The sequence below is a fragment of the Boleophthalmus pectinirostris genome, unplaced genomic scaffold, assembly GCF_026225935.1.
Source record: "Boleophthalmus pectinirostris isolate CB_2022bp ecotype Guang Dong unplaced genomic scaffold, ASM2622593v1 HiC_scaffold_1, whole genome shotgun sequence".
NCBI lineage: Eukaryota > Metazoa > Chordata > Actinopteri > Gobiiformes > Gobiidae > Boleophthalmus > Boleophthalmus pectinirostris.
The window spans coordinates 9,946,790-9,962,218 of NW_026570970.1; the positions used below are offsets into that span (position 1 = coordinate 9,946,790).

Here is a 15,429-nt window from a genome sequence, read left to right on the forward strand (position 1 = left end):
TACTGTTGATAATTATGTGAATACACCTAAGGTATTTTCAAGAGGGGCAGGTTGTACTTGTACTTGTACTTGTACTTCTTTAATAACCAACAACACCATGGTGTATTATAAATTACTCATCCCATTTTAGTTTTTGTAGTTAACCATTACTTGCTCACATGCAAGAAAGACAGCATTACAGAAGCAGGACCTCTGAAAGGTTAGAGAAATCCCACAAACAATTATCATCATTATTATTATTTCTAATCATTTATAGATCGTAACTAACTAGTACTGTACAATTAACTTTTTGGTAGTAAAGTAATTTTTTTCTAAATTCTAACTAATACATTACTAACTGTCCTGTGATTTCAGCACTATCACAAATTAATAACAAGGCAGCGATTCGCTCGACTGGATTAACAAACATGTTTTCTTAATCTTATCCACATTAAAAAACATATTTAGTTAAGTTCTATCTCTCCATTGTTAACATTTCTTATAATGTGGTTCTGTTTTATATTACTCTTTACATTGTTTTTGTCTCAGTTCAGCTTCTGAAATGTTAAAAAGTAATTGTCCTTTACCTAAATGTACTGTAGGTTGCAAAATATTAATTACAAGCCTATTTTGGTTCAGCTGTTTTGAATTTTCTGTGCCTCATGTCCCTCTAAATCGTTCACTGGAAACACGTATTTGATTCTTCATATAGAAGTGCCCTATGAAATTGACCTGTAACTTGGCCTTGTTGTGCCACTTCTAGTTTTCATGGAGATAGATATATTTTATTCCCTACTATTTTTGGCACCTTTAACAGTAAATTGAGCAAAAAACAAACAAACAAATACATACATTGAGTTGTTGATTTCTTTAAACACGTTTTGTATGTTTGAAATTATAATTCTTGGTCAGAATTACTGTATCAGTGAAAGGTTCAGGTTCACCTCTTAGTTAAAGTTAAAATGTAAAGTTTTTTAGGGAGGTGCTTTACAGGTCTTTGTTACACTGTTAGCTCATCACAAACCGACCTGGAGTTGTGTTTTTTTTCATTCACACATGTTTCTTTATTATTACCTTGTCATATCATGAAGCGGTAGATACGTTTTTCAAGTTAACAGCTCCTTTTACCTTTTGTTCAGTAGAGATTGGCAACTCCAGGGCTGAAATCATCCAAAAGATTCTAGTGAAGATTTATCCAGTTTCCTGTTTTCAGTTTGAGAGAAGAACAAACTGAAAACTGTTTGTTAAACATATGCGAAAGAAACAAAACACAACTCACTCTCCCAGCTAAAAAAAATTATGTAACATGGATCCTTTAAATGTTAAATCACTGCTCAAAACCATACACCACCTGTTTTATTTGGTGCTTTTATGATCATTTAAGTCACTGAAAGTTTGCAATCATTGTTACACAGGCTTTTTGATCAGAAGGAAATAAACCCTTATCACATTCTCCCAGCAATTTTATGTTTGAAATGCTGTAAAAGGCAGGTGTGAGAGTATATGGCATTGTGCACATAAGGTGTGGGCTGTGTCTTGCAAGCATCTTCTCACTGTGACTGATGCTGCTGCAGGAAAATGTTTCCCAATAAACTTTAAAGACTCTCCAAGTTGTAAAAGCCCAACCATAGGGCAATCACATTTAGTCAAGTTTACAATACTCATAAAGAATTGGTTAATTTTTGATTGTTCTTTTCTGGCCATTTCCCTCCCATAGTTTCAGAGGTACAGTACATAAGGGTCGAGTAAACCTCAGGTGTTTCCACAGTCCACCAGCCTTCCCTGGAGCACAAAGAGGACCTTTTGGAATTAATCTGGAGCCATGGCCTTGTTCAGGGAGATTATAGCACAGCCAATGGACTGTCATGCTGAAGCTGAAGTCTGTTCAGGGACCAGCTGTCTGGTTCCTCCCAGTAACTTCAACGCCATTCTGGGCTTGGTCCTTAGCACTGTTCTAACGGTTATGTTGGCATTCGTCATGTTCTCCATGGGCTGCTCTGTGGACCTGGACAAACTCCTGGGTCACCTGCGGAGACCCTGGGGCATCACCATTGGTTTTTTGTGTCAGTTTGGGATCATGCCGTTCACAGCCTTCCTCCTGTCACTGGTCTTCAATGTGCTGCCTGTGCAGGCTGTGGTCATCATCATCATGGGCTGTTGTCCTGGAGGATCAGGGTCCAATATTATCTGCTACTACCTCGAGGGAGACATGGACCTCAGGTCAGTGAACATGTTGGGCAGCAAAACAACTTGAGTTTTCATTTTACAACCATTCAATCCAGTACATTTGAACGTTCTATGTGTTTTCTCTGTTGCAGTATCAGTATGACAGCCTGTTCCTCCATCTTGGCCCTGGGTATGATGCCTCTCTGTCTTCTGATCTACACTTCGCTGTGGGTGTCACCGGAGACCATCCAGATCCCATACGAAAGCATCGGTTAGTGCGGAACTGCACCCAAATTTTGAACATTTCCATTGTGCAGCATCATTTTTCAAACATTGTAATTTAGGAATCACTCTTGTGGCTCTCCTGGTTCCCATTGGATTTGGGATGTTAGTCAAACGCAAATGGCCACAGACAGCCAAAAAAATCCTCAAGGTAAGAATCACATAACTACACATATGTTCATATCATTTGAATTTGCTTCCAAATGTTTGTTGTGTTCAGATTGGCTCCATAATTGGATTTTGTCTGATTGTTGTCATTGCTGTGGTGGGAGGCATCCTCTATCAGTCCTCATGGGACATTGACCCATCACTCTGGATTATTGGGACCATCTTCCCTTTTATTGGCTGTGGGCTGGGCTTCTGCTTCGCTCGCTTTACTGGACAGCCCTGGTTCAGGTAAGACCTAGAACTTGACATTACAGCAATTATGTTACACGAAAATAATGATAGTCAGGGTGCTTTCACACCGACAGCAGTTGGTGCACACCAAACATTCCATTCGAACCAAAAGCTCTTAGTTCAATTTGTTTTCGTTGGTGTGAAATCATCAATCGCACTCAGATCCGTACTAAATCAAGCGAACTGAGACCTCAAATAAGAGGTGGTCTCGATCCTCTTGACTCCACACAAAACTCTGCTGAAAATGCAAATTCGGATCCAAACCAATAATTTAATTTCCTGTTTATGGTAAGTAAAGAAGACATGGGGCAAACCTCAAACTGTGGTCAACCAGATAGCCCCAGTGTGGTGGTGGGGCCGATGGGGGCCGGGGTCATCTGCACCACAACTGGCAGTCCATAGGCTCCCCGGGCCCGGAGGGAATAGAGACCGGCCTGCGCCGTCTGTAGCCTGTGGAGGCCACTGGGCGAGACTTGGCCTCGCTTCCGAGAGGTCTGGCGTGCAAGAGAGCCTCAGCGTCCCTGTGCCACGTGCAGTTGAACCCGCTGTGCGCAGGAGCCTTGGATATATGTCAATCGGACCAATGTTGGTTCATTTACCGATGTGAAAGCGGACCACACTGTAGTCTATACGTTACATAATCAAAATTTTATTGCCTGGTGTGGACCAAATGATCAAACAAGCAGTGTGAAAGTGCCCATTCTTGCTTGTCTCTTTTTAGGTGTCGTACCATTGCATTGGAGACGGGCTTCCAGAACGCCCAACTGTGCAGCACCATAACCCAGCTGTCCTTCTCTCCTGCTGACCTGGAAGTCATGTTCTCCTTCCCACTCATCTACAGCATCTTCCAGATAGTTGCAGCCCTCGCAGCTGTAGGATGTATGTAGACCTGTCAAGATGGAAAAATACTGATCAAATTTATCTTTATAAAATAAAAATAAAATATTATTGTCAAGAGTTTTAGATAAAGCTTCTTTCGACCTCTTTACTCAGCACATTAAAGCAGCACTGTGCAACTTTGCTAGTGGAGGCCTCCATGGAATGTTATTATTTGCCTGGAATGTTCCTCAGTATGGGATTAAGCTTTTCTATCTCCATGGAGACAAATGTGGGATGTCAGTAAGCCAAGTTACAGTTCAAATCTGCAGAGGTTTTTTAAAGTATATTGGAGGAATAAAATCACCTGTAATTGAATAAATGCAAAATGGATGTTTAATGCCGTACTGTGGAACATTCCAAAGCAAAACTGCAATTTCTGTGAAGTCAAGCAGAAAGTGGACCCTCCACCTGAAAGTTACAGTGCCTCTTTAAGTATTGGCTAGTTCTGAAATCGCATGTTGATTGTGGTGGAACTTTGTATTTGTACTTTAAATTCATTTTTTTTGCAGGTTTCCAGTTGTACAAAAGGAAGTGCAGAGGTGACGTGTCTGAGGACAGTGAGACGCCTGATCTGGGGGACGGAGAGGTAGGAGCTGGAAAAATAAAGCCTTTGGAGAACGGTGGATTTGAAATGAATGAGGACAGTGCGGAGAAGAGTAAGGACTATGATAACAACACACAGTTCTGAGATAACGTCCAACACTGAACACCACACACTGCCCTCTGCTGATCACAGGGGGGTACAGCTCATCTGTTGGAAATTCAGAAACAATGCAACAAAGTACACTACCAGTCAAAACTTTAGACACATTTTTATTTTTATTTCCATGATTATTTGCATTGCTGATTCTCCCTAAAAGCATAAAAACTATGAATGGACAGATATGGAATGCAACAAATGAAAATAAACTCAAAATTTGTTTCAGATTTTGAACAAATTAAAAGTATCCACCCTTTGCTTTGAACACTGGTTTGCACTTTTGGCATTTCTTGACCGCGACTTGGAACAGCTATGGAGTGAAAACCATTTCAGGAGACTTCATCATGAAGCTGTCAACAAAGTAAAGGGTGGACACTGCGAAGAATTGAAAATAAAATATAAAAAGACATTAGTTTTTTCTTTGCTACATAATTCCATACATCTTGCATCAAGAAACCTAAGGTCCAAACTTTTGACTGGTGTATATGTATTATTATCTATCTAAATATCTGCATCTATAGTGTGACCTTGGAAGATAATATTTCAGACTAACTCATATTTTTGTCATATTTATCTTTATTTAATTTGTCTATATGTTTCTGCATGTGACTGTATTTATTCATCTGCATCTGTAAGTTCTGTATCTGTTTTCAGACCTGCAGATCAATGCATTAATGAGTGATAGATATAAGAGAGAGTGAGAGGTATTCCTTAAAGGTGCACTGTGTAACATTTCTAGTGAAGGGTCTGCCACCTGCTTATCTCCATGGAAATGTTATTGCTTTGCCTAGAATGTTCCACGGTGTAGATTATACCGATCCATCACAGGGGAGACAAGCAGGTTATATCACTACGTTGCATTACAGTTCAGATCTGTGGAGAGTCGCCCCTATCCATGAGCCCGTGGAGCAGCGGGTCTGCAAAGCACAATCAGACGGTGGCTGTGGTTACCCCCGTGGGGTGCGGAGCTCTGCGCCAGTCCTTTTGCCTGCCCTCACCCGACAGTCTACACGGGCTCACCTTTGGGCCCACCCTGACACTCAGTCCTCGTTCAGTTCTGGTTTAGTCCTGGTTTAGTCTTAGTTCAGTTCTGGTTTTGTCCTCCTGGTTCATTCCTGGGATAAGTCCTGGTTTAGTCTGTGTGTGTCGTGCCTCTCCAGTGGCTCTTTGTCGCCCCCCAGGGGAGTCAGGCCTGACCTATTGAAAACTGCTACTATAGATGGATACAGTATGTTTAATGTCATACCATGGAACATTTCAAGCAATGCAATAACATCTCCATGGAGACAAACAAGTGGCAGACCCTCCACCACAAAAGTTGCACAGTGCGCCTTTAAGTTCATTTTATTGTGGGAGCCCTCTCCTGTATGCTATTTTTGGTAATTTATTGTATTTTTTATATATCATGTCATGTAGTACGGTTATTATTTGTCAGATTCACAAAATATTGTGATGTAGCATCAAAAATGAATAATCTTGCCTGTACTATTCATGTTTTATTCTTGTAAAAATTCAGTAGACCTAAGCAACTCTGCAAAACATTTTACAGTGAAAAGTCATAGTTATAAATTCTACATCCATATACAATCTGTTTTATTATAGTTAAAACGCAATATTAAATTACAAACATTAAATCAGAATTTAGAGCAATAGTCACTCGAGGGTCCTTTATGACTGGAAAAGCATGTGATGTTAAAATGTGCCAAATCATCGTTTTACTGGTTTCTATGGCGACCGCAAGCACTGAACTGTTTTTTTCCTCCCTCATCAAGGCACTTAAAGGTGCACTATGTAACTTTTTTTGTTGGGGATCCGTCTGCTGCTTGTTCCTGTGGATATGTCATTGCTCTACCTGGAATGTTCCACAGTGTGACCTTACATTTATTCAATTACAAGTAGTTTTATAGCTCAAAAATACCTAGATAAACAGCCATTCTGATTGTAAGTGGGATTGCCTCTCCAAAGATCTGACCCGTAACCTAGTCTGGTTTGATCTCCATGAAGATAGAAAGGTTTAATACCACACTGAAACATTCTAGACAAAGCAATAACATCTCTACAAAGAAAAGCATTGATAGGCCCTCCACCAGAAAAGTTACGTGTCGCACCTTTAAGCTACTTTGACTCTAATGTTTTAATTAATTTTATAATATTATTTTTAATTATTAGAGTAAGACTGTGTTTTGTTTTGTATAGTTTAATTTCAATTTTCAGTCGTGCAATAACAGTCACAATGCAAGAATGTAAACGTGCCTATAGACTTATATGTGTTTATGTGTGTTGTTTTAAATGTCTCAAAGTATTTTTCTTTTTTTAAACTGTGGAATAAAACCAACATTAATGGGTTGCTAACTTGTATGTGCCATTTTTTTCTTGAGACAAAATCATGTCAGCATGCAAAGGTCCTGTACTGTTTGAAACTCGAGTCTTCATGTTGTCCTGTGTTTGATTATGTGCTTATGTCGCAGAGGTGTGTTTTTGTCCTGGTCCCACATTATCCTCCCCACAGGAGCATAGTCTGGGGGTGGTTTAATTTTTAAACTCCTCTCCTCATGATAAGCTGTGGTGTTTTTTCTTAAAGGTGTGCCTGAGATGGCAGCAAGACCTGAATTTCCTCTTCGGGGGATCAAAAAAAGTATTTATCTATGTGTTGTACCCAATGTGACCCCGTGTCCTAATATTCACACTTACATCACAAACCAGAAAAACGTTTGGAAAGATGCGATTACAGCTTCTGGTGGGCTGTAAGTCTGACAAAATGTACCGGATTGTCAAAGCCTGATCCCATCGGGCCTGGTAAGTACTTGGATGGGAGACACTGGGAAAATGGTGCCAAAGGGGGGGGTCACCAGTTGCAAAACCTGTTGTTGTGTCCTTAGGCAAGCCACTTCACCTACATTGCCTAATAAGAAAGTGGTGTGTATGAGTGATGGTGGTGGTCGGAGGGGCCAATGGTGCAGATTGGCACCCTGCTTCCGTCAGTCTGCCCCAGGGCAGCTGTGACTACAATAGTATCTTACCACCAGGTATGGAGTGAATGAATAATGATCTGTAAAGCATCTTTGAGTGTCGAGAGAAGCGCTATATACATTTGATGCATTGATATTATTATTAAAATCTAGGAAAAATAAGAAAATGTCCCAGTTTTCTTCATCTACATGTCATTGTAGTGTTCCGTTATGTTCAGCTAATCAGCAATTACAACCACACCTCAGTTTTCATTATTTCCCCACTGACGCACAACTGTGAGCGCGCTGGGTACATGCAATTGGAAGAGATGAGGGCGCCACTTCAAGATGATTCCAAATAACACATACATATGCAGTCTTCATTTTACCACTGATCACATTTACTTTTATCACTTTTATCAATAGAGCCTATTGAGATTCACAGCCAGCTAAACTCTCTCTTGCATCATTTCCTCCAAGGACCAGGCAGGTGTTCTATTTGACCAGGATTTAGTGCAAAACAAATTGTGAAACTGCAATGATAGCAACTACTAGTGCCCTCTAGCAGCCTGGATAAACACAATATAAAACTGCTTCGATACAGGTCCTATTTTCTGTTTTATATTACTCTTTACATTATTTTTGTCTCATTTCAGCTTCTGAAATGTTGAAATGTAGTTGTCCTTCACCTAAATGTACCATAGGTTGTAAAATATTAAGTACAAGCCTATTTAGTTTCAGCTGTTTTGACTTTTCTGTGCCTCGTGTCCCACTAAATCGAAACACGTATTTGATTCTTTATATAAAAGTGCCCTATGAAACTGGACCTGTAACTTGGTCTTGTTGTGCCGCTTGTTTCCATGGAGATAGATATGTTTTATTCCCTACTATTTTTGGCACAGCAATATCATCTCCATGGAGATAAGCAGGCGGCCCTCAAAGAAAGGTTACATAGTGCACCTTTAACAGCCAACTGAGCAAAAAACAAACAAACAAACAAAAATACTCAGACAGATTTTATTGATCCACAAGGGAAATTACTTAAACACAGTAGCTCATATATCACATTATATTACAATAAGAAAGAATCATAATTATTATAAAAATTAAAAAAAAAAGACCAATTGTTCACTTTTGTGGTACAAGCATGAAACTTTTCCACATTATTAGAATTCCTAGGACCAACATTTCTACTGTGCATGTCACAAAATACCTCACATGGAAACGAGGCTGGGAGCTAAGTAACCCAAGTAACCCAAGAGTAACCCAAGACTCTCACAATCATATGTATGGTTCTGGGAAATAAGCAGGAACGTTGTTTTGGTTATTTATAGCACCATTAGAAGGCTACAGTCTATGTGGTGAATAATGGATCGATATTGTGAACAGGTAGAAATAGAGAGAGGTTAAAAGAAAGCATTTAAGATTGAACTACAACTGGACAATGCAGCATAAAGGTGCACTATGTCACTTTTTGGTCAGGGGTCCGCCACCTGCTTGTTTCTATGGATAAGTCATTGCGAATGTTCCAGTATATTTTACATGTATTCAATTACAGGTGGTTTATAGCTCAAAAATTCGTAGAAAAACAGACATTCTGACTGTGAGTGGGGACGCCTCTCCACAGATCTGACCGGTAACTTGGTCTGGTTTGGTCTCCATGAAGATAGAAAGGTTTAATACTATACTGTGAAACATTCCAGACAAAGCAAAGCAAGACATCTCCATGGAAACAAGCATTTGATGGACCCTCCACCAGAAAAGTTACACAATGCACCTTTTTAAAGTAATTTTTCAAACAAAAATATGTAGAAAAACAAAAACACAATATTAGTTTAAATGAATCTCATGTGATAACTCAAACTATGAGAGAAAGCCAACAATTAGGTAAAATGTAAAACTATCCCATCTTATGTCTAATTTAGAATCATGTGTGGTACTGGGAAATAAGTAGTTTGCTCTTATATTGTTTTTTCATATCACAGTCAGAAGGCTACAGACAATATGTAAGTAAAGGATACATACCGTGAAAAGGCAGAAATAAAGAGAGACATTAAAAAAAAAGAAAAAAAAAGGCATTTAAGATTGTATTATATATGGACAATGCAGACAATGAGCTTCACTGTCTGGACAATGAACCCCAGTGTAAGCATATTTTCAAGCCAAAAATATGTATAAAAACTGTATTTGTTTACTCGAAGTACCTACAAGAAAATGAAAAAACAGATAACAATTAGTTTTTTCAGTTTTTGATTTTGTGTTATCCATTTTTTTCCATTATTCATTCAACACAAAATCGAAAACTGAAAAAAACTAATCGTTATCAGTTTGTTTGTTTTTTTCATTTTGGTTTTGGAGACAAATAATGAAGAAATGTATTTATTTATTTTTCATTTTCTTTTTTTGTTTTATCTTGAAAAACAAATGGACAAATGATACACGGATTCTTATGTCTAATTTAGAATCATACGCATGGTATTGTCATGTAAAAATATCCTAGCTTATTTAATTTATTCTTTCTTTAGATTCATATGTATGGTATTTGGAAATAAGTATTTTAAAAAATGCATTTAGGATTGTAACAAATACTACATCTGGACATACGCATAATGAGCTTCAGTGTGGACCTTGTAAGTCAACTTAAGTCATTTTAGTACCACAAGGTCATAAAATTTACTACCTAGAAATGACATGAACAAGGCCTTTCTCCGAACCGAGGACTTTTTCTAGCTTTGATGGACCTTCCATTTGAAAGATTACACAATGCACTTTTATGTGATTTTTTTTTTTTTTTTTTTCAGACTTGGCATTTTTATTAGAATTTAATTTTTTTTTCATTTAAATTTTTATTTGCCTGGCATAAATGCTGCAAATTTCATATACCTCTTTCCTTATATGTATTCAGAAGGTTCCACCACACATTCAGGGTCTCTCACCCTCATACAGTTCGGGTCGTCTACCAGAGGCCTGGGAGCTTGAGAGTTCTGTGCAGTATCTTTGCGGTTCCTAGAACTGCACATCTCAATTTACCAGTCTCAACACATTTTCCAACAGATATCTCAAAACCCCTTTCCTCTGTCTGTGTCTGCATTCAAATTTGTGATCTCCTTGAATGCACAGATTTGATTGGCTAAATAGCGTCACAATTAGTTTATGTTCCTTGGCCCATTAATACAGTGGTGTTAAGTTTAGACTCTAAACTGAATAGGCTGTATTCAATTGATTCAGCTTATAAAATGAACTGCATTTAGCCTAGTGTGAGAAATGCTACAGTTGGATTAGATCCAAATCAAACTCCTGAACTAGTGGGAGCAGCTCTGGTTCAGATGAGCTGGAGCGGGTAGTGGTATTAGGTGTCTCAGCCTGAGAAGCGCTTTCCCGGGAAGAACCAAGTGTGCAGAGGACGGACTGCTCAGAACAATAAATAACAAACCAGACTGGATTCGCACTTCTGTCCAGATGCTTTGCACCACCTTGGAACCAGCCACAGTCCTTGAGCATGGAGGACAGGAGCAGCCCTGTAGTCCACAGCACATTCTTGCTTTCACCGAATGGAACCAGTGTGCAGACGATGGCACGGAACCTCTCGGACCCAGTCCATTGCGCACTGGTCTAGCTCGCTTCCATCTGGGACCAGTACATGGAGGGCAGAGCCTCCAGACCTATCTGACCAGTGCGCTCAGAGGATGGCACGAGACCAAGGACCAAACTTCCAATCCCATCCTGAGGGGCTGCACGCTACGGTGAGTGCTCCCTGTGCAGGGAGTAGCTGTTTGTTGCCTGGGCCTTTTTCTTGCCATTGAGCTGGCTTCTTAGGACTTGCCTCACTCATTGCAGGTATTTGGCCATAGCCGCTTTCCTTGTTGCCTCTTCAAGTGCTTTGCTTGTGGGATACCAAGGTACTTGTAACTGTACTCAGTGTTTGCTATTGTTCCCTCTGGGAGTTAGACCCCCTCTGTGCGGACTACCTTCCCTCTCTTTGTCACCATCCTACTACATTTTATCAATCCCAAATGGGACCTATCCCGGTGGTGTGGATCAGTGAGTCGATGTCTCGCTCACTCTTAGTGTACAGATTGATGTCATCCATGTAGAGGAGGTGACTGATGGTGGTCCTGTTTCTGAGTCAGTATCTGTAGCCAGTGCGGATGATGATTTGGCTGAGGGTGTTCAGACCTATGCAGAACAGCAGTGGGGACAGTGTGTCTCCTTGGTATATGCCATATTTGATGGACATTTGTGCAAGTGGCTTGCTATTGGTTTTCCATGACCACATCGAGTTTGCAATGAAGACTCTTTGAGTCCTGTTGATATTGTACAACTTCAAGCACTCAGTGATCCATGTGTGTTATTGAATCGTACACTTTCTTGTAATCAATCCAGGCAGTGCACAGGTTGGTCTGATGAGTTCTGCAGTCACAGGCGACTGTTTGGTCAACCAGGAGTTGGTTGACCCTGGTGTTTTTGCCAATGCTCTTCTGTGCTGTGCTCATGTATTGATCCATGTGCCCGTTTATCTTAACAGCGATGATGACAAGAGCTTTATTGCTTTACTGTTGGCACAGTGGCTGAGTGGCTAGCACTCATGCCTCACAGCAAGAAGGTTCTGGGTTCGATCTCTGGGTCGCCCGGGGCTTTCTGTGTGGAGTTTGCATGTTTCTCCCCATGTCTGGATGGGTTTCTTCCGGGTGCTCCGGTTTCCCCCATCAACCCAAAACATGCTACAGGTCTCCATAAACAGTTGATAGTCATGGTCAGTTAAATACAATCAACTCAATCATTGTGTCCTTAGGCAAGACACTTCACCCACATTTCCTAGTATGAAAATGGTGTGTGAGTGATGGTGGTGGTCGGAGGGACCGATGGCGCTGACTGGCATGGCAGCCGCGCCTCTGTCAGTGTGCCACAGGGCAGCTGTGGCTACAATAGTAGCTTACCATCACCAGGGTATAGAGTGAATGAATAATGCTGAATAATGCTGTGTAAAGCGTCTTTGGGGACAGAAAATGTCTGTGAAAGCGCTATATAAATAAAGACTTACTTACTTACTGAGAATTATTGTAACAATGAAAGGTTCAGGTTAACCTCTTACATAAAAAGCCAAGCTTTTTAGGGAAGTGCTTTAAAGGTTCTATAGACCTGAGAGAAGTACACCGCCTAAGTATGCATTGTGTTTTAAACATATGCGAAAGAAAGAAAACACAACTCGAGGTATGTTTGTGATAAAAAAATAATAATAAAAAATAGAACGTGGACCCATTAAATGTCAATGTCGCTGCTCAAAACCATATGCCACATGTTTTATTAGGTGTGTTTATGATCATTTAAGTCATTGAAAGTTTGCAATCATTGTTACACAGGCTTTTTGATCAGAAGGGTATAAACCCTTATCACATTCTCCCAGCGATTTTATGTTTGAAATGCTGTAAAAGGCAGGTGTGAAAGTATATGGCATTGTGCACATAAGGTGTGGGCTGTGTCTTGCAAGCATCTTCTCACTGTAACTGATGCTGCTGCAGGAAAATGTTTCCCAATAAACTTTAAATATTCTCCAAGTTGTAAAAGCCTGACTGTGACCTGATTTAGTCAAGTTTATAATACTCATAAAGAATTGGTTAATTTTTGATTGTTCTTTTCTGGCCATTTCCCTTCCATAGTTTCAGAGGTAGAGTACATAAGGGTCGAGTAAGCCTCACATGTCTCCACAGTCCACCAGCCTTCCCTGGAGCACAAAGAGGACCTTTTGGAATTAATCTGGAGCCATGGCCTTGTTCAGGGAGATTATAGCACAGCCAATGGACTGTCATGCTGAAGCTGAAGTCTGTTCAGGGACCAGCTGTCTGGTTCCTCCCAGTAACTTCAACGCCATTCTGGGCTTGACCCTTAGAACCGTGATGACGATCATGTTGTCCTTTGTCGTGTTTGCCATGGGCTGCTCTGTGGACCTGTACAAATTCCTGGGTCACCTGCGGAGACCCTGGGGCATCACCATTGGTTTTTTGTGTCAGTTTGGGATTATGCCCTTCACAGCCTTCTTCCTGTCACTGGTCTTCAATGTGCTGCCTGTGCAGGCTGTGGGCGTCATAATCATGGGCTGTTGTCCTGGAGGATCATCATCCAACATTATCTGCTACTACCTCGATGGAGACATGGACCTCAGGTCAGCGAGCATGTGGGACAGGAACACTCACAACTTTGAACTTGAGTTTTCATTTTACGATCACTCAGTCCAGTGCATTTGAAAGTTCTACATGTTTTCTCTGTTGCAGTATCAGTATGACAGCCTGTTCCTCCATCATGGCCATGGGTATGATGCCTCTCTGTCTTCTGATCTACACTTCGGTGTGGGTGTCACCCGACACCATCCAGATCCCATACCAAACTATTGGTTAGTGCAGAACTGCACCCAAATTGTCAACATTTCCATTGTGCAGCATCATTTTTCAAACATTGTAATTTAGGGATCACTCTTGTGGCTCTCCTGGTTCCCATTGGATTTGGGGCGTTGATGAAACACAAATGGCCACAGATAGCCAAAAAGATCCTCAAGGTAAGAATCACATAACTACATATATGTTCATATCAATTGAATTTGCTTCCAAATCGATGTTTGTTGTGTTCAGATTGGTTCCATGATTGGATTTATTCTAATTGTTGTCATTGCTGTGGTGGGAGGCATCCTCTATCAGTCCTCATGGAACATTCACCCAAAACTCTGGATTATTGGGACCATCTTTCCTTTTATTGGCTTTGGGCTGGGCTTCTGCTTCGCTCGCTTTACTGGACAGCCCTGGTTCAGGTGAGACCTAGAACTTGACATTACAGCAATTGTGTTACACGAAAATAATGATAGTAAGTTCCATTCTTGCTTGTCTCTTTTTAGGTGCCGTACCATTGCATTGGAGACGGGCTTCCAGAACGCCCAACTGTGCAGCACCATAACCCAGCTGTCCTTCTCTCCTACTGAGCTGGAAGTCATGTTCGCCATCCCGCTCATCTACACTATCTTCCAGATTGTTGCGGTCCTCCTAGGTGTAGCAAGTATGTAGATCTGTCAAGATAGAAAAATTCTGATCAGCTTGAGCTTTATAAAAAAAAAAAAAAAAAAAAAATACTCTGCAACTTTGCTAGTGGAGGCCTCCATGGAATATTATTATTTGCCTGGAATGTTCCACAGTATGGGATTAAGCTTCTCTCCAGCAAGCCAAGTTGCAGGTAAAATCTGCAAAGGTTTTTCAAGTTTTTCAAAGTATAGTGGATGAATAAAATCACCTGTAATTGAATAAATGCAAAATGGATGTTTAATGCCGTACTGTGGAACATTCCAAAGCAAAACTGCAATTTCTGTGAAGTCAAGCAGAAAGCAGACCCTCCATCTGAAAGTTACAGTGCCTCTTTAAGTATTGGATAGTTCTGAAATCGCATGTTCATGGTGGTGGAGCTTTGTATTTGTACTTTAAATTCAGTTTTTTTTTTGCAGGTTTCCAGTTGTACAAAAGGAAGTGCAGAGGTGACGTGTCTGAGGACAGTGAGACGCCTGATCTGGGGGACGGAGAGGTAGGAGCTGGAAAAATAAAGCCTTTGGAGAACAGTGGATTTGAAATGAATGAGGACAGTGCGGAGAAGAGTAAGGACTATGATAACAACACACAGTTCTGAGATAACGTCCAACATTGAACTTGTAGTGGTTCTAAGCCACACACTACCCTCTGCTGATCACAGGGGGGTACAGCTCATCTGTTGGAAATTTAGAAACAATGCAACAAAGTACACTACCAGTCAAAACTTTAGACACATTTTTATTTCCATCATTATTTGCATTGCTGAGTCTCTGTAAATGCATCAAAACTATGAATGGACAGATATGGAATGTGAAAAATTTTTAAAAAAAATCTAAATTTGTTTAAGATTTTGAACAAATTAAACATAACCACCCTTTGCTTTGAACACTGGTTTGCACTTTTGGCATTTCTTGACCCCGACTTGGCACAGATACGGAGTGAAAACCATTTCAGGAGACTTCATCATGAAGCTGTCAACAAAGTAAAGGGTGGACACTGTGAAGAACTGAACATA

The 15,429-nt window shown here is 40.4% G+C and overlaps 2 protein-coding genes across 2 annotated transcripts; both read left to right on the forward strand.

Annotated features, from left to right (window-relative positions):
• The first annotated feature begins 1,834 nt into the window (after positions 1-1,834).
• On the forward strand, positions 1,835-4,668 carry LOC110163928 (ileal sodium/bile acid cotransporter-like). Its single transcript, XM_020928943.2, has 6 exons — positions 1,835-2,199; positions 2,298-2,416; positions 2,490-2,578; positions 2,648-2,823; positions 3,548-3,705; positions 4,215-4,668. The coding sequence occupies exons 1-6, from the start codon at positions 1,835-1,837 to the stop codon at positions 4,391-4,393; spliced, it is 1,086 nt and encodes a 361-aa protein (XP_020784602.2). The 3' UTR covers positions 4,394-4,668.
• Positions 4,669-13,148: 8,480 nt separating this feature from the next.
• LOC110163930 (ileal sodium/bile acid cotransporter-like) lies at positions 13,149-15,012 on the forward strand. Its single transcript, XM_020928944.2, has 6 exons — positions 13,149-13,513; positions 13,623-13,741; positions 13,815-13,903; positions 13,977-14,152; positions 14,237-14,394; positions 14,834-15,012. The coding sequence occupies exons 1-6, from the start codon at positions 13,149-13,151 to the stop codon at positions 15,010-15,012; spliced, it is 1,086 nt and encodes a 361-aa protein (XP_020784603.2).
• The last annotated feature ends 417 nt before the right edge of the window (positions 15,013-15,429 follow it).

Coding starts and splice junctions, on each gene's coding strand:
- LOC110163928 (XM_020928943.2), top strand. CDS start 1,835: ATGGACTGTCATGCTGAAGCTGAAGTCTGTTCAGGGACCAGCTGTCTG. Junction 2,824..3,547: donor ACTGGACAGCCCTGGTTCAG/GTAAGACCTAGA, acceptor GTCTCTTTTTAG/GTGTCGTACCATTGCATTGG. Junction 3,706..4,214: donor AGCCCTCGCAGCTGTAGGAT/GTATGTAGACCT, acceptor TTTTTTTTGCAG/GTTTCCAGTTGTACAAAAGG.
- LOC110163930 (XM_020928944.2), top strand. CDS start 13,149: ATGGACTGTCATGCTGAAGCTGAAGTCTGTTCAGGGACCAGCTGTCTG. Junction 13,514..13,622: donor GATGGAGACATGGACCTCAG/GTCAGCGAGCAT, acceptor TCTCTGTTGCAG/TATCAGTATGACAGCCTGTT. Junction 14,153..14,236: donor ACTGGACAGCCCTGGTTCAG/GTGAGACCTAGA, acceptor GTCTCTTTTTAG/GTGCCGTACCATTGCATTGG.